Genomic DNA, 23,223 nt, shown 5'->3' with positions numbered 1-23,223 from the left:
TTATTAGGAGGCCATGATTGGTTAAGGCCAATGGGAAATTTGGCCAGGACGCCGGGGTTACACCCCTACTCTTTTCGAGAAACGCCCTGGGATTTTTAATGACCACAGAGAGTCAGGACCTCGGTTTTACGTCTCATCCGAAGGACGGCACCTGTTTACAGTATATTTTAGTACTTGTTCACAGGTAAACCAGTTTCCAAATTACCGCTGGTACAACACGAGAGCCCATATTCACATGTTTAAGTATTAGTTTCAAGATCGATACAATTTAACAATTAAAAACAAAATTGAAAGCACGAGCATAATAATATAATGATCATAGACTTTACATTTTCTATACATTTTTGAAGTACAAAGCAGGTGTTTCACCTACTTTAAATATACGATTAAAATTGTTCTAATACCATGTATTCATTACAGAAAGCAGCGGAGACAATTATATTCCAAATAAAAAATGTATTTATTTCAAAGGGTACGGGACTTTGTGAATCAATAAAAACGTTAAAAAAAATAAGCCGATTTAGTTATTTTGCAAATAAGTAAAGCATTTTAAAAATAGATTCTCATTGACAGTAAACAAGCCGATCCACCTGGCGCTGCCGGCTTGAACAGCTCTCAGACCCGTGATTGGCTAAACCCCCGAACAGCTCGGGCCGCGATTGGGTGAAGAGTGAGAATCGACACTCTGATTGGGTAAAGCGCCACAGCGGAAGTCCCGAGAACATGTAAATACACAGGTGATGGCTGTTCTTCTTGGTCCAAATACTGTAGAACCGGTTAATCGTGTGTTCTGTATGAGCACGCTGGATATACTGTAACACATCCATTGGTTTCCAATTACTGATCAATCTAAGAGAAGTCGCACTGAGGTCAAAACTGAATAGCAGACAAAGAATGTCCTGGCATCCACAGAGTTTCACGACTGCGATAGCATGTCACAATAGGAATGCGCGTATCACGATCACATCGCGATAACCGTTGCGACCGGCGCAACACTATCATGGCCCTATATCGCGATATGACATACCCCGACAAAACGCCCCGCCCCCATGTCGCGACATGGAGCCCGTATATCGCGATATTGCGTACCACCGACAAAACGCCCAACCCCATGTCGCGACATGAAGCCCGCATATCGCGATATGACATACCCCGGCAAAAATGACCAGCCCCATGTCGCGATATGAAAGGCCCTATATCGCGATATGACATGCCCCTGCAAAATGCTCCGCCCCATGTCACGACATGGAGTCCATATATCGCGATATGACAAAAAAATTGCCACACCCCATGTCGCGACATGAAAGGCACTATATCGCGATATGACATACCCCGACAAAATGCTCCGCCCCCATGTCGCGACATGGTGTCCATATGTTGCGATAGGACATACGCTGACAGGACATGCTGACCCCATGTCGCGACACAAAGTCCATATATAGCGACACGTCCTATCTGGGTATATCATGTCCTGATATGAGACCTTTGTTGCGACAGCGGTGCCAGGGTGGCATGGAAGCAAGGCGCCAGTCGTGATATACACTGCGATATACATGGGGTCCAGATCATGACATGCTGCTGAGGTCTTGTCGCGATGGTATCCAACAGTTACGCGTTTGGCAACAGCGTGTCACGGTAGATGAAAAAAGGGAAACGTGCCTTAGAAAATAAAAAACATAGATCTTACAATCACGGTGATTTCACATACATTACAACCACAGGTTTATGTCATAACTTATTAACTTGTTGGCATGCGTCATCTCATGTGAATAATAGGCTCATATGTTTATGGATATTGATTGTCATTAAAATGTTACGGGTACGAGCTAAACTGTAACAGAGCGCTTGAACTCAGCAGACGGGGTCACTGGAGGTCAAAGCCACCGTGCATGGTCACGTAAGCACCGGAAAAAAACAAGGCGCAGTATCTCGGAAACGAAAGCAGCACAAGCGCTACTTTCAACGGCTTAAACCGGCACAAACGTAGCACTAACGAATGAGGTGGGTTTCATCGTTTGTGCTGTCTGTAGGGGGGCAACTTCACGGAGCTTTTACTTTGCCTTTAAATATTCAGCGGACTTGAGCATAACATGCCAGAAGAACGTGCAGGCACGAACGGGTTTCAGAGGTTGGAGAAAATGCATCGCCCCAAGGGTAATATCGAGTGAGAAGCCATGAGAATAAAAACTGCGAAGGTTTGAAAATATTAATTTAAATCTTGATAGATCCTTCGTGATGCTTTAAAACTTGTATGAAACCCACGACATTTAGTCTTGAACAGAGAAGACTGAGGGGATAGCAATGAAACAAGCAATCAGAAGCCATAAAGTCTGTGACAAAGTCTACCCAGAGAATGTCCTCAGAATGAACAGTTAAACTGAAACCAGAGGGCGCAAATGAGCACAGCCATATCACCCTGCTCAACACAGCTGGTAACCCAGTGAAGCAGGTGTGAGCCAGGCCAGTGCCTGAATGGGAGACCCCCTGGGAAAGCTAAGCTTGCTGCTGGAAGAGGTATTAGAGGGGCCAGTAGGGGGCGCTCACCCTGCGGTTTGTGTGGGTGATGGGGACACTATTCTGTATATAGGCGCTGTCCTTGATGAGATGAGATATAAAACCGAGGTCCTGACTCTCTGTGTTCAATAAAAATCCCAGGACATTTCTCGAAAAGAGTAGGGGAGTCACCCTGGTCTCCTGGCCTAATCTCCCATTGGCCCTTACCAATCATGGTCTCCTAATAATCCCCTCTGAACGGGCTTCATCACTCTGTTCTCCTCCCCACTGAGAGCTGGTGTGTGGTGAGCGCTCTGGCGCACTATGGCTGCTGCTGCATCATCCAGGTGGGGCTGCACATTGGGGGTGGTGGAGGGGATCCCCATTACCTGTAAAGCACCCCAACTAATTCACTGTATTTTTCCAGAAATGTTCAGAAAGTCTTGGTAGTTTGGTAGTTTGAGTGGAGTGTCCAGGACAGCACTATATAAGTGTAAGGAATTATTATAATAATATTCTTATATATTATTGCCACACCACAAGAAGGCTCCACAACCGGAAACGTTGTGGTTTTTTTTTCTTCTCTTTTCAGCATGGAATGAACTTTTACTTCTTCCTTACTTCCTTATTATTGTTTTTATATAACTACAGCATGTGGAAGTCTTCTTTCAATAAACAGCAGGATCAGAACCTCAGATCAATTAGCTACTCATTAGCGAACAGGCTAGAAGGGCCTCCTCTCTTTTGCAGCCTCTCTCCTGTTCTTATATAATCACTCTGGCAGAGTTAGCAACAAGGATTTCCAAACAGCCTGCACCAACACAGACACCTAGAGGAAACCCTTTCACATACAGTACCACACACTGAACCTCCTCCACCAATACGCACAAACACACCACCGCGAGTGACAGTCCTGGGAACTGAACATTGATTCCCGTTCTATTTCAGTCTTTTATTTATGACTCTCAGCCGCAGACAGAGCACACGCTGCGAATGTAGAACGTCAAAAAGATATTTATGGGCCTCTAAAATTGCTTGATAAGGAAAAAAAGGCTCTTGTTTTTAAATCAAAGTTTCTTTTTCTTCGAGGGAAACAACTGCCAAGCTCCAGGACTCGATACAAGTGTCGGTATTAGTTCGATTTGGCTGAGCGGATTAACCTTCATAAAAATGGAGACAAAAGTCCACTGTTACCCTATGTTCTTGATGTGCCATGACTGAAGTTTAATCATCTCTTTATTTCCACCAATGTATTCATGCGAGGGTATGTAGCATGCTTTACAAAGCTTCAAGAAAAAGCCCCTCAAGAATTTTGGTTTTGAAAGATGAAATGTATTCTTTCGAGCTCGATTGGTTTACTGCCCCTTTGCAAAAGTCAGTATTCTCCAGTGGAACACCGCAGTGATACTCATCACAGAAGACCCTGAAACTGAGTATCCCAGCACCTAGTCATCCTCGGAGTCATGAGAGCATCAGAGACACCATTCCACAGCAGTCTTTCTTCTGCAGAGTATTTTTACTAGACTCATTTCCATTGTCACGAGCAGTGGGAGTGCCTCAGGGCCAGCAGCGCACAAGCAGTTGTTGCGCTAACAGCAGGCGGAACAGTTTGGTTCAATGTTGAGGGAATACAGCCCCTATGGCAGAATGGCACAATGGCGTTTGTAGAATATGTGCCACTATGCACTTTTCAGAGCTCCACGAAGACAAAGCTCAGATGGGTATCTCTGGCAGGCAAAGCCTTTCCCCCGCAAGTTAATCCTGTTTTCTGGGCCCGCTTTGGTGTCAAAAGCTCCCCTTTATGTCCGCCCATCTCGTATCTTTGGCAACGCTACTGAGCACGATGCTGAAAATGACCTGGAAGCGAAAGCTGTGTCTGTTCAAATCGTGAGAACAGACAGAGCTGGATTAAGGGGAGAAGAGACCCCCTGGAGACCCATCTGATCGGGGGAAATCTGAGATCCTTTGCCAGCGCGTGGCAACAGCTCTTTCAGCTTGTGTCACCTGGCTGCGAAAGAGATGGATCTTTAAACGTGCTTGTGCGTTTCTCCTCGTGGTTCACAAGGATTGATCGGGAGTCGATCAGGTGGGTAGCTGCGTCAGCATGCGTAGGCTGCAAAGGAACAAGTAATCGGTTTATTCCAGGCTGAAAAAAAAGAAGAAAGAAAACACAACGTTTCGGCCGTGGAGCCTTCAGCCCTTACACCTGAAGAAGGCTCCACGGCCGAAACGTTGTGTTCTCTTTCTTCTTTTTTTCAGCCTGGAATAAACTTATTACTTGTTCCTTTGTAGATCAGGAGTCTCCTTTTCTTGTAATGAAGGTTCTGTCAATGAGAATTATTTGATTGTTATCCACTGCATTTGTGATGAAAAACCAATACTGGTAAACAACTAAACACAAACCAGACAACGCAGGAGGGAGCTGTGTGGACGGACATTTGACACCAAGGGTTTAGGAGGCACTTCTGTACCCAAAGGGTTGGGGGAGTGTGGAACAAGCCATTGTCACGTCCTCTGCAGCCAGAGGGCGCTCCTTCTCTGTCCTGTCCCTAGTTTCCGGTCTGCTGTCCTTCCTGTCCCTCTCTTTCCCTTGGGCTATATATTTCCGGGTCTTGCACTCTGTCCTCGCTCAGCATTGACGTTCGGATGTCCTGAGACCCGCCTAGCACCAGGGCGCCCCACGTCCGCTCCCTGAGGGCATAGGTTTCTATACGGCATTCCTGAACTCTTTGCACTAATGAGCCCGGGCCTTTTTCCCGTCTCGCCGCTACGCATATGGGTCTTTTTCCGCTCTCCTGCTCCCCACGGTTAGTCCCTTTGGACGTCCGTGACAGCCATCCAGACATGCGGCTCTTTGGATCAGCTGCCAACGACCAAAAAGACTAGTGGCATGTGTGTCTGTGGTTTGTAAGCACTCTTTTTTAATATATTCTTAAAAGCAACTATGTGAGAAAGTGTTCAAATGGAATGAGCTATTTAGATGCCTGCTTCTTTGTGAAGGGTCCTTGAGTCAAAAGCCTGTTGCAGCAGACTGGGGTGTTACCAGGACTGTCCTGTAAGATTCATTCTTTTAAGGACTACTGTATGTGTAAGGGGTGTAAAGACGAATGGCTCCAATAGAAGTGTCATGCTTGCACTGCAGGGGTCCACACCTTTGTTAACCAAAGTGACAGTGTTACACAACCTCTTCCCACCCCTTTCCCTACGTGTGAATCAAGGAGAATGCCTCAAGAAGAGCGAATAGGTTCTGTACTGGTGTTTTCTTTTGAGTTCTGAATTCACTCCTTTCCTCTGCAGCTTGCTTGAATGCCTCGGTGACGACGGACACCGGTCTAGGCCGTATGACCTACAGCCAGCATCCCTGAGAAAATGGCAGTCTGAAGAAATGGTTCTGAAATAGTGCTGTTCCTCAGTGGCAAAACTGAAATCGAGCGGAAAATGACGACCAGTATGAAGCATTACGGATCTGACACGGATCACTGCTGTAGCAGACGTCTTTCCAGGACAAACTGAGTTTTGACTTCACTTCTGACAATACTGAGATTCTTGCACAGCAACAACCGCGTTAGAAGAAACACTTTCATATAAAACCCACCAAATTTAAGGCTTCAAACCGGGGATGATTTTGCATAAAATTCAAGACTGGGCAAACACCTCGCATTGAACTTTTTTATTTTCTGAAAAGGGGTACAAATTTGTGGCGATCTTCCATAGTCATTAGTTTTTTAGCTATCAGTTCATCCAGGTAGCTCTACCTTGTAGAGTACACAGAACATAATTTTAGCCATATAGATGTGTAGAGGGAAAAATAAACAAAGTTAAAGACAATGAACCCTGACAGGGAATAACTTCGATTTTTACTTGTAAATTATTTCACTTTGGCTGCTCATGTACAGTGGACCCGGAGTTATTGTAAGCACTATTTTTGAAGTCCCCTCATTCAATGCTAAAGATTGCTAAATGACCAGCTTCATGTATTGTCAACCTAATTAAACTAAAACAGTCAACATTGTTATGATAGTAGAAACCACTCGTGGAGTTTTTGATTAAATTGATGTATTTTGTGATTCTAGATTGTCTGCAACGAGGTTTCCAAGTGATTACTGATAGTGTCCTCGCTGCCAACACCTACAGTATCTACCACATTGGCCGTAGTTAAATCTTTTCTGCAAAATGTCTAAAGCAAAAAGTAGACCTAAAACAAACGCTGTGGTTCGTTTTCGATGTCGGTCTCGTACGTTTCCATGCGCTCCAATCGGGCTGCTCGCGTGTTTGTATAGGCCGACGAATTTCTTGGGTAGAAGCAGCGGGCGTTATCAGCACCGAGCGCAGTCAGCGTTCAAAACAATCAGCCTTTTGTTCAGCCCTTTAAAAGCGTTTTCGATCGCTTCGCATTGAAAAGGTGGTGTAAGAGCTCTCACCTTCCAAAACTTCACATAACGAATAGATGTTGCGGGGAGCTACTGCTTGCTGTACCTCACAGCGGTGTTTATACGCAGTCCCGAATAACGACGACGGCGTGACACTGTCTAGACCACAAACACAACACTTGAGAACACAACAGTAAAACAGGTCGGGATTTTAACGCTTGTACAGCATTCTTTTCAATGTTCGTTATAACAAAAAAACACTTCAGACAGAGTATTCCAAGTCCCGTTTCTGCTCTTAATCCATCGTGTCCCGTGTGTTTTCCTGTACTTTCAGTTTTGTTTTCCCATTACAAAACAGGAGCAGACAGTGAAGTAAAAGTGACCAGCACTGAGCTGTACATCAGTTTATGACGACGGAACACTAAGGGAGCATACTTAATAATGCTTGTGTATTTCTAATACTGTCTCTAATACTTTATCTATTGATTAAGGCTCTATCACAGAGACTCTTCATCTTTTAAGTCAACACATCCCACTTTTGGAATCCGGGTGGTTGAACACATCAGGGATTCAAGTTAGTAAGTACATCTCCTTGTTTGAAAGTAATCTCACTGTTTTGATGTTTATGCTTTAATTGCTTTTGCCAATCGGGCAGAAGCAATTAAACGACGGCTCTTGTGTTGTTATTACGGATTAAGAAAAATGAACACTGACAGTGAAAAACCGAGATTGAAGTCCAGTTTGAATAATCGTTAAACTGAGAGACTGTCGTTTGTGTCATTTTAATCTCAAAACACATTTTAATTTTTTAAAGGGTGTACGGTACATAAATACATATCAACCCCTTTTATCTTTACCTAAAAGTGATATTTTTTCTTTGTTGTTAGTATATATGGATACATTCTTAGAATGCTTATCAAAAGTATCTCTCCCTTGGACTATTTCACATTTTCCCTTTACCAATGGAATCTTGCTGTATTGAATTGGGATTTTTTGCCATTGATCAACACAAAACACTATAATATCAAGTGAAACCCTCCTAAATTATCAGTATTAAATAGAAAAAATGCGTCATTCATGCCCTTGACTCAATATTTCGAAAATCTGATAACATAATGAAACAATTTACCATATCAGTTATAGAGACTAATAATCATCTTATTTAATCTGAATTCTTAACCAATTTTTTTGGACAAAATTGTTTTCTTGCTCATTTGAAGCAAATTTTAAATATGATTCAATCCAACCTTCTCGCCTTCCATTCCAAAAATCATTTGAACATAAAGTCATGGGCAGAGGTGGCTCTGTGGCTCAGGATCTGCGCCTGTGGCTGGAAGGTTGCTGGTTCAAATCCTGCGGCCGGCAGGGGAATCCTACTCCATTGGGCCCCTTAGCAAGGCCCTTCACCCCCAACTGCTCCAGGGGCGCTGTATAAATGGCTGACCCTGCGCTCTGACCCCAAGCTTCTCTCCCTGTCTGTGTGTCTCATGGAGAGCAAGCTGGGGTCTGCGAAAAGATAATTCCTAATGCAAGATATTGCAAAGGGTTAATAAAGTGATGTTATTATTATATTAGTATGAGAGCAAAAAAAGCAACAGATGAGTTTTGGACAACAATACTGTTTTTTGCCTCTAGGTTTAAACAGAGAAAAACAACAAAATTAAAATTATAACAAAAATGTCCATTAGCCCTAAAAAAATGCTTCATATAAGAGGTAGCAAAGCTCTTTATCCTCTAGTGAAAAGAAACTGATGCAGCTTAAAGAGAATTCGCAAACCCTTCATTAGTAACAATATGAAAGCAGATACAATGAGGCAATTCAAAATCTAGAATAAAAAGTACATTCGTACATTTGCTCGGTTCTACGATGTGAGAGGAACAACATAGCTACAAAAGAAGCTCGAAGCTAGAAACCTTCTCTATTCAGTAGTTCCGTTGGGTAGCTGCGTCAGCATGCGTAGGCTGCAAAGTAATAGGCTTATTCCATGCTGAAAAGAGGAGAAAGAAAACACAGCGTTTCAGTCGTGGAGTTGTGGAGTTTCACCCTCACACCCGAAGAAGGCTCCACGGCCGAATCGTTGTGTTTCGTAACCTCTCACTTATTCCTTTGCATACATCCATAGTTAATTCATACATCCTAGTTAATTCCCGTGCTATCTCTTTTCCTTGCAGTGGCTTAAGCCCAGTCAGACACATAACACACAGTGACATGCGCATGTGCAGTTATCCCCAGAGCCACTGGGAGACAGAGGTTTGCGAGTGTTAAAAGCAACAAGCCAATCTCACCCAGCTCTTCTAAATCATAACCCTTACTGAAATTGTCCATTCACCGTATATATCTCACACAAACACTTCTTCTCCCATTTGTCTCGAGCATCCCCCCTCTAGCCCTTCTCCACCTTCGTTAACTCCTCTCTCTGATGGGGGGGTCCTACGGCCAGGGGGGTGTCCCTTAGCCAAGCGGGTGAAGCCTAATCCGCTCCGAAATGCACAAAGTTTCTGATTCTTGGATAGCATTGTTCCCCACGACACGAGAACGCACTCATCGTTGTGTGTGAATTGCATCATCTGACAAACAGAGGGGTAAAGCACGGTGAGTAGAGATGTAGAGTTAGAGATTGCGAAACTGAGAATGTACTGTAGCTCAGGTTTGAGTTGATAGAACAAACAGGCGGCTCGCTGTTGAAAATCTGAATCCTGTCACTCCATAGTACTGGAACGGTCTCTCGGTCCGTCTTACACCTGGCAAGTCAGTTTCAAATGAAGACTCGCTTTTTGACACGAGCCTTGTTTCATTTACTGTATTCGTTTGTGTGTACCTCTCTCTTGTTTCACTGTAAAGCACCTGGAGATGATGTATCATAAAAGGAGCTGTAGAAATTACACATTGTTGTTGACAGTAGGCATACTTTACAATTCTACAGTTCCGGAACTGGCATCACATAGCAAAGACTATGAACAGTGTTTAAACCCAGACATTGTCTGGAGCACTGATTTGAATTGACACAATCAAGGAACTGTGTCATCCCAAACCCAGAGTAAACAATCTGTATTGTTTGCCGAACAACAAATGCTCTTCTGAAGATACAGGATCAGATAATGTAATTAATGTTAAATGAAGGGACTTGCTTGTTTGTTTTGACATTGGACATTCTGTTCCAAACAAATGTGCCAGTTAAATGGTAACTCTACTGTTCCTACAGTTTATGGTTATGGTGATCTGTGTGAAGGCTTTTTTTTTTTCTCTTAACTGCTTGGGCACGCAGGCAGGGGGTTCCAAAGGATTTCCTGGGGAGCCCCCAGTCCAGCAGCTTCTTGAAAGAAGCCCTGGTATCAGCTCCAATAACAAGGCCAGGTTTCTTGTTCCACACTCCCGCTTCTCTTTGGGTAAAGAAGCGCCTCGTATTGCCGGGTTCAAATGCACTACCATGTAGTTCCCACCTGTGTCGCCTGATTCAGTTTCACTGTTCATCCTGAAGATGCCCAGAGGGTCAACGTTGTCAAACACTTTGAGGATTTTAAAAACTCGTATCAGGTCCCCTCATAGCGTTCTCTGTTCTAGACTGAAAGGGTTCAGATCTTTCAGCCTGTCAGTGTCAGACCTGCTCTTAAGCCCCAGAATCTATCTGGATAGATTCCAGCACAGCAATATTTCTATAGCATGGTGACCAAAGTTACACACAATATTTTTCATGACAAACTTAAGAATGATTGCTTATTGCAGTGATTGAAAACTGAAATCAATTAGTCTTAATCACAGGCTTTGGGGGAGGGGGGATATTTTGACTTTGCTTTAAGCTTTTATAAGGTTGAATGGGATTTGTCATTTTTTATTTGTAAATCAACGTCTGAGTGTCAGAACTGGCCTCAGTTTATATGTGTTGCGTAAAACATAACAACCACAACCTTCACCCTACCTTCATCGTCAATTGATCACCTATTAAAAGCTGTTTAGTTGATTATGTTGAGGAAAGGCAGCTTAAAGTTCTGAATTTTTAAAGCTGTTGGAAGCAGTTCCAAGCAAGGCATTTCTGAGACTCTAGACTGGGTTTGAAAACAAGATAACCGATGTCTAAACAAGCAGATCAATTGATCAATAAGCACTGGATGGAGAGACAGACTAGTTTCCACCAGGACCTGGGCTGGGGAACACTGGGTGAGTTCATTCACCTCCTGACAAGGGCTCATAAATAGAATAACTTTTTTTTTACATTTGAAAGGCACTGTACGTAAATATTTCTGAAATGCAAACTCACGGGGTAACACAACCCGTCAGACTCGATATTGCTGGCAAACACAGTACGCGAATAAGTAAATACGATAGAATACGACACAGCGAGTGGTGCGGTAGTCCGAGTTTAATGAAGAAAAGTGTCAAATATGTGATTGAGCCAGTAACAGCTGCACCGCGCATGACAGGGGACCCGCCTCCCGTCTCCCAGCCACGCCCACGATCACGACGCCGGAGGCGAAAAGCTTTCTGGGATTGGAATGAGTCCTTTGAATAGCAGTCATGGGTGTTTTTCCCACCGACTAGTTTAGGTAACAGTTGTAGCAGCTATCTAAACGCGCTGGTTCGAGGTCGTCTTGGGATGGTTTGTCTGAGCATGATGTATACGTAGGAGACTCATACAGACCAACCTATACCCTTCGCCCTTGCTACGATGCCTGTTATCACACAAGGCACGTCCTATCCCTCTGCGAATGGGACTGGGTGATGCGTCTCTGAAAATAAATTTTATATTGGTCTTCTTTTAAAAAAAAACCAAAAACAAAACAAGCCTCGCTCCCGCACACATACGCGTTTTTATTTTTTTTGTTTGAAGCCGACATATTCCGGCTTATAATAAACCAGGTGGCCCACGAGGACCTGCCGCACGCGCAGTAGCTCAGCCTTGCGACCCGCCCCCCTCCTCGCGAGCTGGAGTGGAACGCGGGATTATTTTTTTTCCCAACCACCCGCGGAACCCCGGGAGATGGTGCGCTCCGGTGACGTAGGCGAGGGTACAAAAGCGGCGGCGTGCGCGCGTCCTCCTCCCCCTAAACCCCGGCTGTTAGTGCTGTGTGTGTGAGTGTGTGCTCCTGAGCTTGCCTCGGCGCACGCCTTATTCTCTAAAAAAAAATTAAAAAAACACAAAAAAATCTAAAAAACTTCAAAAACGACAAAAAATTCCTCTTTCTTTTTTTTTTTGTAACGGTAAAAATAAAAAAAACAAAACAAAACACCCCCCACCCGGTGAAGCCAGGGGATTGATCAGGAGAGAAACGTCGGTCGAACGTGACGAGACATCGAGATCCTGGGAGACGAGGAGTTGAAGCCAACCGCCGTGTCGAAGAGCAGAAGGCCTGTTTCTTTTTTTTTCTCCCTTTCCCCTCCTCTTTCGCTCATCTTTCTCCGTCGCGTTGGAATCCGCCGCCCGTGTGCGTGGCTCTGATTTCGTTCAATTATTTTCTCTTCTTTTTTTTTAAAAAAAAGAAAACCCCACACAACCCAGAAGGGGCGTCTTACGAAGTAGACGAGATCCCGGGAAAGCGTGATCGGCCGAAAGCTATTTTTTTTTTAAATTCGAAGTTCCGTATTTTACTTACCAAGGTTTTGTGAGGGAGGGTTTCTTTTTTTTTTAAGTTTTAAGGCGAGCAGGCTTTTGAACGCCGAAGAGAAACGCCGATTTTTTTTTTAAAAAAAAACATCTCGTGTCAAGAGAACATTTCGGGCCTTTTAATATTTTAAACTAGACGCCGCCACCACCCTCCTCCTCTCCCCTCGTTTCTCTCTTCGGGGAGTGCCTGCGCCGTTTCTTTTTGCCGCCGACTCCCCCCTTCTCGGCGTCCGCCACCGACCGAGGGCGAGGAAGATGAACCCCAGCGCGCCCAGCTACCCGATGGCCTCCCTGTACGTCGGCGACCTCCACCCGGATGTGACCGAGGCCATGCTGTACGAGAAGTTCAGCCCCGCCGGGCCCATCCTGTCCATCCGCGTCTGCCGGGACATGATCACCCGGCGCTCCCTCGGCTACGCTTATGTGAATTTCCAGCAGCCGGCCGACGGTAAGACCACCACCACCCCCCACGCCACGCCGCCATCCCTTTCCACGGATCGTCCCGGACACGCGGGACTCGGTTCTGTCTTTCTCCGCCGGCTCTCGGGAGGCGGTAGCGGGGCCTGGCCTTGGTGGCGATGGCGTATTATTATGTAAGGCGGGCATGTGGCGCCTCGGCTTTTTTAAACGCGTTTCGGCGTGAGCCGGGGCGGCGGGCGGGCGGGGGGCAGGAAGAAAACCCCCCCGGGTGGACAGGTCTGCGGCTTCCTGCGCGACGCGGGTGGGTCAGGGCGATGTCCACTCGATTTATTTTTTTTCGGCGTTTAAAGAGCCCCGAGGCTTTAAAACGGGGGGACGGGGAAGCCTGGTGCGTGACGTCAGCGGCCCCTCGAGAAACGGCGGACCTCGTGTCTTTCCCGCTGCTCGGGTGACAGTGGGGTGGGGAGCGGTTACTCAAAGCGACCAGTCCCCCCCCCACCCCCGAAACTCCCACGTCTTGCCGTGTGCGTGTCGTGGCGCAGTTCGCGGTGGCCTGCGTGTGTCGGAATGGCGTGGACTCGAGCGAAATGTTGGCCGTCGGAGCGCCCCGTGTTAGTGCCGTCCGGCTGAAGGCGGCCCCGCGTTGCGTGGTGTTTTTGCCTTTTTGCCCGCTACCTAGGCCTTTATTTGGGCTGTGAAAAGCCTTTCCGCGCCCCGTCTGTGACGGAGACTCTCCGCGGCGTGAGTCCGGCGTGAGCTCGAGGCTGAGGAGGAATCCCTCGCGCGCCCCCCCCCCCCCACGCACGCGCTCCGCTGGGCGGGGCCTGGCCTGCGCGAGGCAGATCGCGAGGCGAGCGCGCCTGGCCGCCGGCTGATAACGTGCCCTGGAGGGCACGGGCCGCCGCCGCCCACCTCCGTGACAGCAGGGGGTCACGGGGCAGCCCGATGGGCAGCACGGCGCTCGCTGCCGTGTTCGTGTTTTGCGTTCACGTCCTTGTTTTGAAGGGAGGACTGAGCGGCTGTACACATGCACATATACAGGAGTGTGTATGTAATGCGTGCTTACACGCTGGAGGTTCCCAGAGGGTAGCATCCTAGGAGAGCAGTGATGAGGAGGGAGAAACACACTGGCTTTAATGGAACCATTTTGAAGAAGTCTGTAATTGGAGCTGTTTCTCAGTTTTTATGTTTTGTAGTATTCAAGCCTGTGAAGCAATGGTGCCACTGCTAGTGTTACAATTTCCCTGAACTGTCCTTTACACCCAGTCCTGGATAAACGATTCAGTCTCAGCTTGTCTTCGTTTTCCAGAGCTTGTCAGTTCCTTCTAAAATGGTGGGTTTTGTAAGCTATTTGGTATGAATTGGACCCTTTCACTCAACTCTGCAGGACTCACTTAGACTGATGGTTCAGCTGCATTTTTCTAGCGCTTGACATGCTGTCATAATGCAGTGCTCTCGAACCCTCATCCTCTGCAGCCGCAGAAAGTGGCGTGATTGCGCAGACACTTGAGTTGTTTTGCAGTGGGAGAGGTTCGGTGTGTGCAGGCACTGAATTTCCTCGAGCTTTGGCATTGCATTCCTCCATCTGATCGTTAAAGTACATTGCGTGTGGAGAAAAGACAGCTGCACACTTCATTTCCATTCAGAAGACCTTTAGGAAAGGGGTTTCACTCAGCACAGTGTTATGGAGGTAATCAGTGGGTTGTTCTACTGGGATGTGGGCGGAGCGGTGGCTCTGTGGCTAAGGATCTGCGCCTATGACCGGAAGGTTGCCGGTTCAAATCCTGCGGCCGGCAGAGGAACCCTACTCCGTTGGGCCCCTGAGCAAGGCCCTTAACCCCAACTGCTCCAGGGGCGCCGTACAATGGCAGACCCTGCGCTCTGACCCCAAGCTTCTCTCCCTGTCTCTGTGTCTGTGTCTCCCTGGAGAAAAGCTGGGGTATGCGAAAAGACGCATTCCTAATGCAAGGAATTGTATAGGGCTAATAAAGAAACACATTAAAAACTTGTCATGACAAACTTTTAAGTTGAGTAACTATTTGGTTACCTGAAATGTACCCTATTAAGTTATTTGTATTACTTGTTTTAGACATTATCTCCAACTTGGGTCATTTTTCTGTTGTGGCACTCCTGTGACTGGTACATGCAAATGACCTATGTTGACAAGTGCAACAGCAGGGTTAGGGTTATTCCAGACATTCCAGTTTCTAGGAACAAACCGGGCAAGTCTTTTTCCCTACTGTAAGAGTTTAGTACCCATGTCTACATGTGGCTGTGTGAACTACAGGCCATCTAATCTGAACATGGTGTAAGTGCTGCTTTAAGATGTTTCTTCCCAACACATCTGTTTGTGGCTGTCCCTTGTGCGAGTAGGGTTGACCGTTAAAACTGAAGGCTGGTTTGTGTGAAAGTATTTTAACTGTGGGCCTTTCCCCCCTCCCTCCCCCTCAGCTGAGCGAGCCTTGGACACCATGAACTTCGACGTGATCAAGGGCAAGCCTGTTCGGATCATGTGGTCTCAGCGTGACCCTTCTCTGAGGAAGAGTGGGGTTGGCAACATCTTCATCAAGAACCTGGACAAGTCCATCGATAACAAAGCCCTTTACGACACCTTCTCGGCCTTTGGGAACATCCTGTCCTGCAAGGTGGGGCATTAAGCAGCTTCCAGTGCCCGCAGAATGAGCTTGTTCCCTGAGGCTGTCAGGCACGCCCTGTTTCAGGGGGCTTTATTTCAGTGACGTGTGATTGAAGTTAGTATTTGTGTTACTTTTACCTTTTGTAGGTGGTGTGTGATGAAAATGGTTCAAAGGGCTATGGGTTTGTTCACTTTGAGACCCAGGAGGCTGCTGAGAGAGCCATCGAAAAGATGAACGGCATGTTGCTTAATGACAGAAAAGTGTAAGTCCAGGTTTATCTAGTACTGTACATGTGCGCTCGTGTTGAATGCCCCAGAATGGGACAGTTTAACTTCTTAGTATTTCTCCTTTCGAGACACTTGCACCCTTTTAAAATTCTTTGGCGTCACCTTGGGAATGCTGCTCGTTGGTTTGTGGAATGTGTCCTTTTGTTATAGTATTGCCTCTGTTAGCAGTGGTGGTGTACTTTGCTTTGATCGCTCCTTGGTGTGCAGCCTTGTCAAATTCAGTAAGCCCTCCCTGGTGGACTCTACTGGCCAAAATGGCTGCTACAGTGACATGGTAGTTCATGGGCCCCACATCTTAATCATGTGGATTCTGGGGATAAGTTAGTGCTACGGACAGTTTATAGCCAATTTGATGATATTTCAAGATCTATAGGATTACCTGCTGTACAGATTGTGTACATTAGATGATAGACGGTACAAGCATTGTGATTTTTTTTTTGTGCCTTTTGATGTGATCCATTTGCCTTGTTTTTTTTTCCTGGCGTGTCTCCAGATGAGATTCTAACCCAAGTTCTCCTTCTGCTTCAGGTTTGTGGGGCGTTTTAAATCCCGCAAGGAGCGCGAGGCCGAGCTTGGGGCCAGAGCTAAAGAGTTCACAAATGTTTACATCAAGAATTTTGGAGAAGACATGGATGATGAAAAGCTTAAAGAGATCTTTGGGAAATATGGTAAGTTCTGTGTAGGAATACAGGGTTTGACGTTGCATATAGTGTGCAGGAAGTATAAGCTCTCGCGAAGATGATGGGTTCTGTGTACAGGGCAGTCCTGTCTTGATCCCAGAGGCCTGTTTGCAGGATTTCCTTTTCATGGAAGCAACGGCACCCGAAAAGCTTGGAGATGTTAAACTGGTCGAATTAAGCAGTAACTAGCAGGGTTTAGCTGGTCAAATGCCGAGTTGGAATGTAGACCTTTAGAGGCGGCCTGTCGGAATCGGGATGAAGCTGCCCGTTTCCGAAGTGTTGGCAAGAACCGATGGGATTTCTCCCTCCTTTTTGCAGGACCGGCCCTGAGCATCAGAGTAATGACCGACGACAGCGGGAAATCAAAGGGCTTCGGCTTTGTGAGCTTTGAGAGGCACGAGGACGCACAAAAAGTAAGTAGTCGCAGGGATTGGTCTGGCTCGTCCCGTTTTTCTTTTTTTTTGCGACGCGCCTGGAGGTTGCAGGAGGTCTCCCGTGCGTGGGCTGAGGTCTTTTGTCGTCTCAGGCTGTGGACGACATGAACGGGAAGGAGATCAACGGCAAGCAGATCTACGTGGGCCGGGCCCAGAAGAAGGTCGAGCGGCAGACGGAGCTGAAGCGCAAGTTCGAGCAGATGAAGCAGGACCGCATGACTCGCTACCAGGTCTGTCGTTTCCTTTGCCCCGGTGGCATCGAGGTCTGTGTAGGATTTCGGATTTTAAGTCGATTTATTTCTGCCTGGAGATTGTGCTGTGCTTCGTTAGTCCCGGTTTGCATAGATGGGTAGTGGTTTTCAGCATCTGCTTGAATGCTTGAGAAAACAGTTGTCAAGCATTCCGGAGCTTGTTTTACTGTGGAAGAAAGCACAGTGTAGATCTGTGCAGTCATTCAAGGAGCAAAGGAACTAGACTGGCTTGAGCACAGCTGTCCTACAGACTGTAAGGAAACGGTGACCCTACTGAACGGACAGTAACTTGTCATTCTGGCTGGGCTGTGCGGTCCAGTACCGCACTTCGTTTTTCAGCTGAGCCTCTGCAGGTCCACATCTTCTGTTCTCTGCAGCTCAGATCTTCTCGGTATCCGAAAATGAATCCGGAGGCAGACGGGAAGCGCAGTTGAAAGGAAGCTTAGCAGATCTAATGGTTTGGCTCATTTTGCAGGGAGTCAATCTCTACGTGAAGAACCTGGATGATGGAATTGACGACGAGCGGCTGCGCAAAGAGTTTTCCCCGTTCGGCACCATTACAAGTGCGAAGGTAAGGTTTCTCGTTGTCTAAACCCCTTTATTGGCAGCCCGCTTGGGCAAGCAGCCTTGATTAAAGTAGCTTGAAGACCCTACTCTAAATGCCTGCGTTCAGGGTTCCAGATTGGCTTTTAGAATTGAGGCAAACACTCACTAATGCGCTGGACTTGGAATAATAATACTGGGCTCCAGAGAAGCTCGAGAACTGGCAGTGGAGCACGGCAGCTGAAGCAGTGGTTCTAGTGGAGAGCTGCCAGTTGGCTGTGTGGGCTTGACTCAGTATGGCCTGTGTGAGCTTGCAGACCTTATCCCCAGTCAGTGCTCGCTCTCCCTTTCGGCAGTGTGGGGCTCCTCGTGTGAGAACGCATCTATAACTGCTGCTTGAGCATCTAATAAGCAGGTTGTCATCTGAGGTCCTGTGCAGTTTTAGACGAATTAAGAAAATGAATCGTTTTGCCTCTTGTAGTAATTAAGCTGAAGCGGTTGTTTCATGCTCATGAGCAAGTTTCGGTCTCCATGGTGGAAGGAAGGTCATAGCCCTCGCCCCCGTGTAGTACCTGTCCTGGTACCAGGGCTGTAGTTCCAGGCGGAGTTGACGAAGAGCAGGGTTCGGATACGGTTTCGGGCCAGATCCCGTGCCCCTGTGGTCCTGTCAGTGAGCTCTCTGTCCCCCGGCCAGGTCATGATGGAGGGCGGCCGCAGCAAGGGCTTCGGCTTCGTGTGCTTCTCCTCGCCGGAGGAGGCCACCAAGGCGGTGACGGAGATGAACGGCAGGATCGTGGCGACCAAGCCTCTGTACGTGGCGCTGGCTCAGCGCAAGGAGGAGCGCCAGGCTCACCTCACCAACCAGTACATGCAGAGGATGGCCAGCGTGAGAGCCGTGCCCAACCCCGTCATCAACCCGTACCAGCCAGCCCCGCCCTCCGGCTACTTCATGGCCGCCATCCCGCCGGTAAGAGTTTCTACCTTCCTCCCTCTGCGGCTGGGTCCGTTTTTTTCCCCACCCTTACAGACTGTAGTGATTCCTGTGGGATTTTGGTAGGTCTTGTCAGTGGTTCCTCTTAGTAAACAAGGGGTGGGTATAAAGTTTCAGTTCCTGCCGGAACTAAAACCCTCTTTTGACAAGACTTCATCTTGCACAGCCCTAAATCTACTTTCTTGGCAGCGGCGAGTAGAAGGAGCATATTAACGGGCTTTTCGGTTTTGCTTTGGCCAGACGCAGAACCGTGCTGCATACTACCCCACCAGCCAGCTGGCACAGCTGAGACCCAGCCCTCGCTGGGCAACCCAGGGCGTGAGACCGCAGCGTAAGTTGTCCTCCTTTTATTTGAACCGATTTAAAGGCGCAGTTGGACTGTTGTAGGCCGTGGTTTCGCACGGTCGTGAAATCCCCCGATTTGGGATTTAAATCCTGGTTTACGCAACTCTGAAAAATCTTCCCGGTGCAGATTTCCAGAACATGCCCAGTGCCATCCGCCCTTCTGCCCCGAGGCCGCAGACCTTCAACGCGATGAGACCGACGTCTTCCCAGGTGCCTCGCATGATGTCCACCGGACAGCGCGTCGGTCAGTATCCGCCCGGCTTTGTGCCACGTTTTCTCCTCCCTCCCTCCCGAGTTGCGGTGCCCGAGTGTTGATCGCCCTGCCCTCGTCTTCCACAGCCACCCAGACCATGGGCCCTCGCCCTGCCACTGCGGCGGCGGCCGCGGCAGCGACCCCAGGGGTGCGGGGCGTCCCCCAGTACAAGTATGCTGCTGGAGTCCGCAACACTCAACAGCACTTGAACGCGCAGCCACAGGTGACCATGCAGCAGGTACAGCTCCATAGCCTCTTGATCCTCTTGAATCTATGTAGAAAGTACTCACTCCTAAAGAAGGCTCCACAGCCCAAAACAATTTTTGTCTCTTTTCAGTGTGGAATAAACCTTTACTTGTTCCTAGAAAGTACTCTGATGCATACAGTACTCTCTATATAGATTCAGAGTCTGGTAATGGAGGAATAACACTCCTTGAATTAGGAGCCGGCATTGAGACTAGGTTTTGATGTTTCACCTGCAAATACTTGCAGATGGAATAAGATTTTTGCAAGTGATGGCAATAGCATCCACAGTTCTCCAGAGCTTTCCAGATAGGAACTAACACTTCCTCTGCCTCTTATTTAGCCTGCAGTGCACGTCCAAGGTCAGGAACCCTTGACAGCTTCCATGCTGGCTGCTGCTCCTCCACAGGAGCAGAAGCAGATGCTGGGTAAGTTTCTCTGGGCGCTTCCTGCTTTTTTTTTTCCCCCGCACACACCTGTGCCTCGCTTGCCTGTCACGTCGGTGTATGATGTATAATGCATATGCTCTCCTGGCTGTTTTTTAGGTGAGCGTCTGTTCCCTCTCATCCAGAACATGCATCCCAGCCTGGCAGGAAAGATCACTGGCATGCTCCTGGAGATCGACAATTCCGAGCTCCTGCACATGCTGGAGTCTCCCGAGTCCCTGCGCTCCAAGGTCCGTGTTGGTGCAACGCTCTTTACCCGGTCCTGCTGTGCTTTCCTGTTTTCCATTTTGTTGGCTTTAGATTTTTTTTTTTAGGCATTTTGCTTGGTGTCCCTTCCTGTAAAGGATGCCAATTTTTGTTCTTGGTTAAAACTGATTATTTTGGTTTGCAGTTGGACTTTTCAGTTGTTTGGCTGGTAATCACTGGGTTTTATGCATTCACTCCCAAAGACATTGTGAAAGAAGGGGAATTCCAGCATAAGCCCCTGAACCCAGTTTATGCCAAAGAGTGCATACGAACAGCCCTCCAGAGTTCACAGTTTTAATGTCTTTTGCCTTTTAGGTTGATGAAGCAGTGGCTGTGCTGCAGGCTCACCAGGCCAAAGAGGCTGCTCAGAAATCTGTGACTAATTCTGCTGGTGTTCCAAGTGTCTAAGCCAAGGTAGGGATCATTGCCTGTTACAGGGCTGTTTTCCACCCTTCTGTTCTGGGCTCAGAACATGGCTGCAGATTAACGTCTAGCTTGAGATCAGGTCTAACATTTTACAAAGCGTCGGGAACTTAAATGTTGGAGCCAATGCATTGCTTGCTTTTATATTGAGCGGGTTTTCATGTGAGAAGTTCTGTGTGGTTTTAGATGAAGGATGAAGATAGTCTTTTTGCCTCTTGCAGTAAATTAGCTGAAGCAGTTGATTCATATTAGGGACTATGTAGTCCGTACATGAGCAAGTAAAGTGTGAGGTTATTGGCAAGCTTTCCTGCTGTTGCTAACGGAGATCTTTTTTTTTTGTAGGTATGGGGGACCTTGAAACTTGCTTCACCGAATGGGAAAAAAAACTAAACATTGAAAAAAGCCAAAACACACAAAACATCGCAAAAAAAATAATAAAATCTATAAAAAAAGGAAAGGAAACCAGATCAACCAAAGCCAGGTCTAGAAAAGCTAATGCTAGGCCTAGATATAAAAAAAATTGAAAAAAATGAAAAATTAAAAATAAAAAAATTAATCGGGGGTTTGAAAATTTATTGCAAAACAGGAAACAGATCATTCCTTTCTTACTTTTTATTCCTTTTACTGTGTGAATGCCCAGAATATCAACACTGTTTTAGTTGGCAGTGAGATTTGATAGCTGAGCATTGTGAAAAGTAATGGATTGAAAAATGCTTGCTTTAATAAAACATTAAAACAGTGAGTCATCGTTTTTTTTTGTACCTCCAAGCATTGATCTGGAGACTATCAGAGGAGTCTCTGTACTGACTGCACTCGTAGCAGTTTGTCATGTCTGTCAAGAATTCAGTTTTGAATGTGGCCAATCAGTCCTGATACTCCACATAGTTTTCAGGCTGACCTGATGTCCACAACAATCAGAAAATGGTGACGTTGCTTCTCGATTTTTTTTTGTATTGTGATTTTGTATATATCTGCTGTCCTTGACCGTATATTTCTGATTTACTTCAGACATCTTCATTGGAAGATTGTCTTTAGGTGTTCTTACAGCTCTTGAGTTGTACATGGTTAATAATTATTAGCCCTGTTGCAAGTTTAATCTTTCCTTAATTGGGTACATTAGTGCAAATGTAACCAATTGGATTTTTGAGGTATTGCATCTGTCATGACCTGCTGTCTCTTTATAAATGGATCATTTGTTGTACCTAATACTGTTTAGCTTGGAAAGTGGTTAATAAGCACATTGAGAGTGTATCATTATTTGCGGAGTGATATTTTGGAAATACATGGGGTATTTTCCCCAAGCTAAAATGGGGCAGGAACGTCTAAAGCGATCAGTTGTATTGATCTGTTTATTAGCGATTAACATCCCAGTGAAATCAAAATTGGCAGATGTCGGTTTCAGAACCAGGAGTCCTTTATCTACAAAGCCCAACTTTCTGTAGCCTATTGGACTTGCAAGAGTTTAGGGAACTGGACCGGTGTCCCTCACCTTTTGGAATGGCTTTTGAAATGCCCGAGTGGTCCTTGCCAATCGGAAAGAAATAAGTATCGATCTCGGTGGTTTCATTTTATTTCACTGAGAGTTTGTCACGAGTCCAGTCTTACAGAGGCCGTCTTAGTTATTCAATTTGTTAATTTGCTACGTATTGTATAAATGACAGGATTGGAATTGCAGCAAATGATGCTCCTGAAATCAGTCGCCACAATGAATGGGTACATACTTTGGTCAGATGGCAGATGTTAACCATTTGAAAAGGCAGGTGTTCACCGAAACCAAGTATTTTGTTTAAAAGTGTGATGTTTGCAAAACAAAAAATAGCTCACTAGCTTCTGTGTTGCCTGGGGGGTGGCCTTCAGAATGAATATAATTACTGCTGAGCTCTACATTCTGTCATTAATACCTCACTGCCTACAGAACAGATTGACCCAGTTTTTACCACCTGCTGTGAGCTGGAGGCAGGGAAATCAGGCTCTAGGTTCCTGCAGTCTGTATATTGAAGATAAAAACCTGATGTTCAGCTGCACCAAGCCTGTGTGTATATGCAATACTTCATAAATCACCCTTCAGTTTCAGACTTCCCAGAACACCAGCAAAAACAAGACTAGACTCCATATCCAATATGGCACTTCCATATTTGATATAACATCCTGTTATTCACTCAAGTTTAGAAGCGGTAATTGGCTGTTTTCACCATGCAGCTTGATTAGAAATTCTCTTGAGCTGCCCAGTGTTAATTTAGGCAAACCGATCTAAAAATAGGGCTTATGATGGGTTATGAAACCAATCATGGGCAGATCGGTGGCTCTGTGGCCAAGGATCTGCGCCTGAGGCTGGAAGGTTGCCGGTTAAAATCCTGTGGCTAGCAGAGGAATCCTACTCCCTTGGGCCCCTGAGCAAAGCCCTTAACCCCAGCTGCCCCAGGGGGGGCTGTATAAATGTCTGACCCCAAGCTTCTCTCCCTGTCTGGGTGTCTCATGGAGAGCAAGCTGGGGTCTGCAAAAAGACAAATTCCCAATACAAGACACTGTATATGGCTAATAAAGTATTCTTGTTTTATAAAA

At 46.6% G+C, this 23,223-nt stretch overlaps 1 protein-coding gene, 1 long non-coding RNA gene and 1 other non-coding gene across 4 annotated transcripts; all 3 read left to right on the top strand.

The window, feature by feature from the left end:
* The first annotated feature begins 6,948 nt into the window (after positions 1-6,948).
* On the top strand, positions 6,949-7,445 carry LOC138241400 (uncharacterized). The gene is made up of 2 exons (XR_011190628.1): positions 6,949-7,065; positions 7,355-7,445. It is a non-coding gene; the product is annotated as an uncharacterized lncRNA (long non-coding RNA).
* A 4,444-nt stretch (positions 7,446-11,889) lies between these two features.
* Positions 11,890-21,403, top strand: pabpc1b (poly A binding protein, cytoplasmic 1 b). 2 transcript variants are annotated; one of them, XM_069194842.1, is made up of 15 exons: positions 11,890-12,911; positions 15,335-15,528; positions 15,666-15,781; positions 16,335-16,474; positions 16,805-16,899; positions 17,013-17,150; positions 17,647-17,742; positions 18,409-18,681; positions 18,946-19,036; positions 19,178-19,294; positions 19,390-19,526; positions 19,890-19,974; positions 20,092-20,222; positions 20,554-20,652; positions 21,004-21,403. In XM_069194842.1, exons 1-14 carry the CDS (start codon positions 12,719-12,721, stop codon positions 20,644-20,646), a joined length of 1,899 nt encoding a protein of 632 aa, XP_069050943.1. In that variant the 5' UTR covers positions 11,890-12,718; the 3' UTR covers positions 20,647-20,652; positions 21,004-21,403. The 2 variants fall into 2 exon arrangements, with proteins under 2 accessions (XP_069050943.1, XP_006636038.2); XM_006635975.3 differs by having other exon boundaries at positions 19,390-19,541.
* LOC138241648 (small nucleolar RNA SNORA5) lies at positions 16,009-16,145 on the top strand. The gene has a single exon (XR_011190906.1). It is a non-coding gene; the product is annotated as a small nucleolar RNA SNORA5 (small nucleolar RNA).
* Positions 21,404-23,223: the final 1,820 nt, after the last annotated feature.

This window comes from Lepisosteus oculatus, chromosome 10 (assembly GCF_040954835.1).
Source record: "Lepisosteus oculatus isolate fLepOcu1 chromosome 10, fLepOcu1.hap2, whole genome shotgun sequence".
Classification (NCBI taxonomy): Eukaryota; Metazoa; Chordata; class Actinopteri; order Semionotiformes; family Lepisosteidae; genus Lepisosteus; species Lepisosteus oculatus.
The sequence above is the reverse complement of the archived record's forward strand: the minus strand, read 5'-3'. Positions and strand labels throughout refer to the sequence as shown.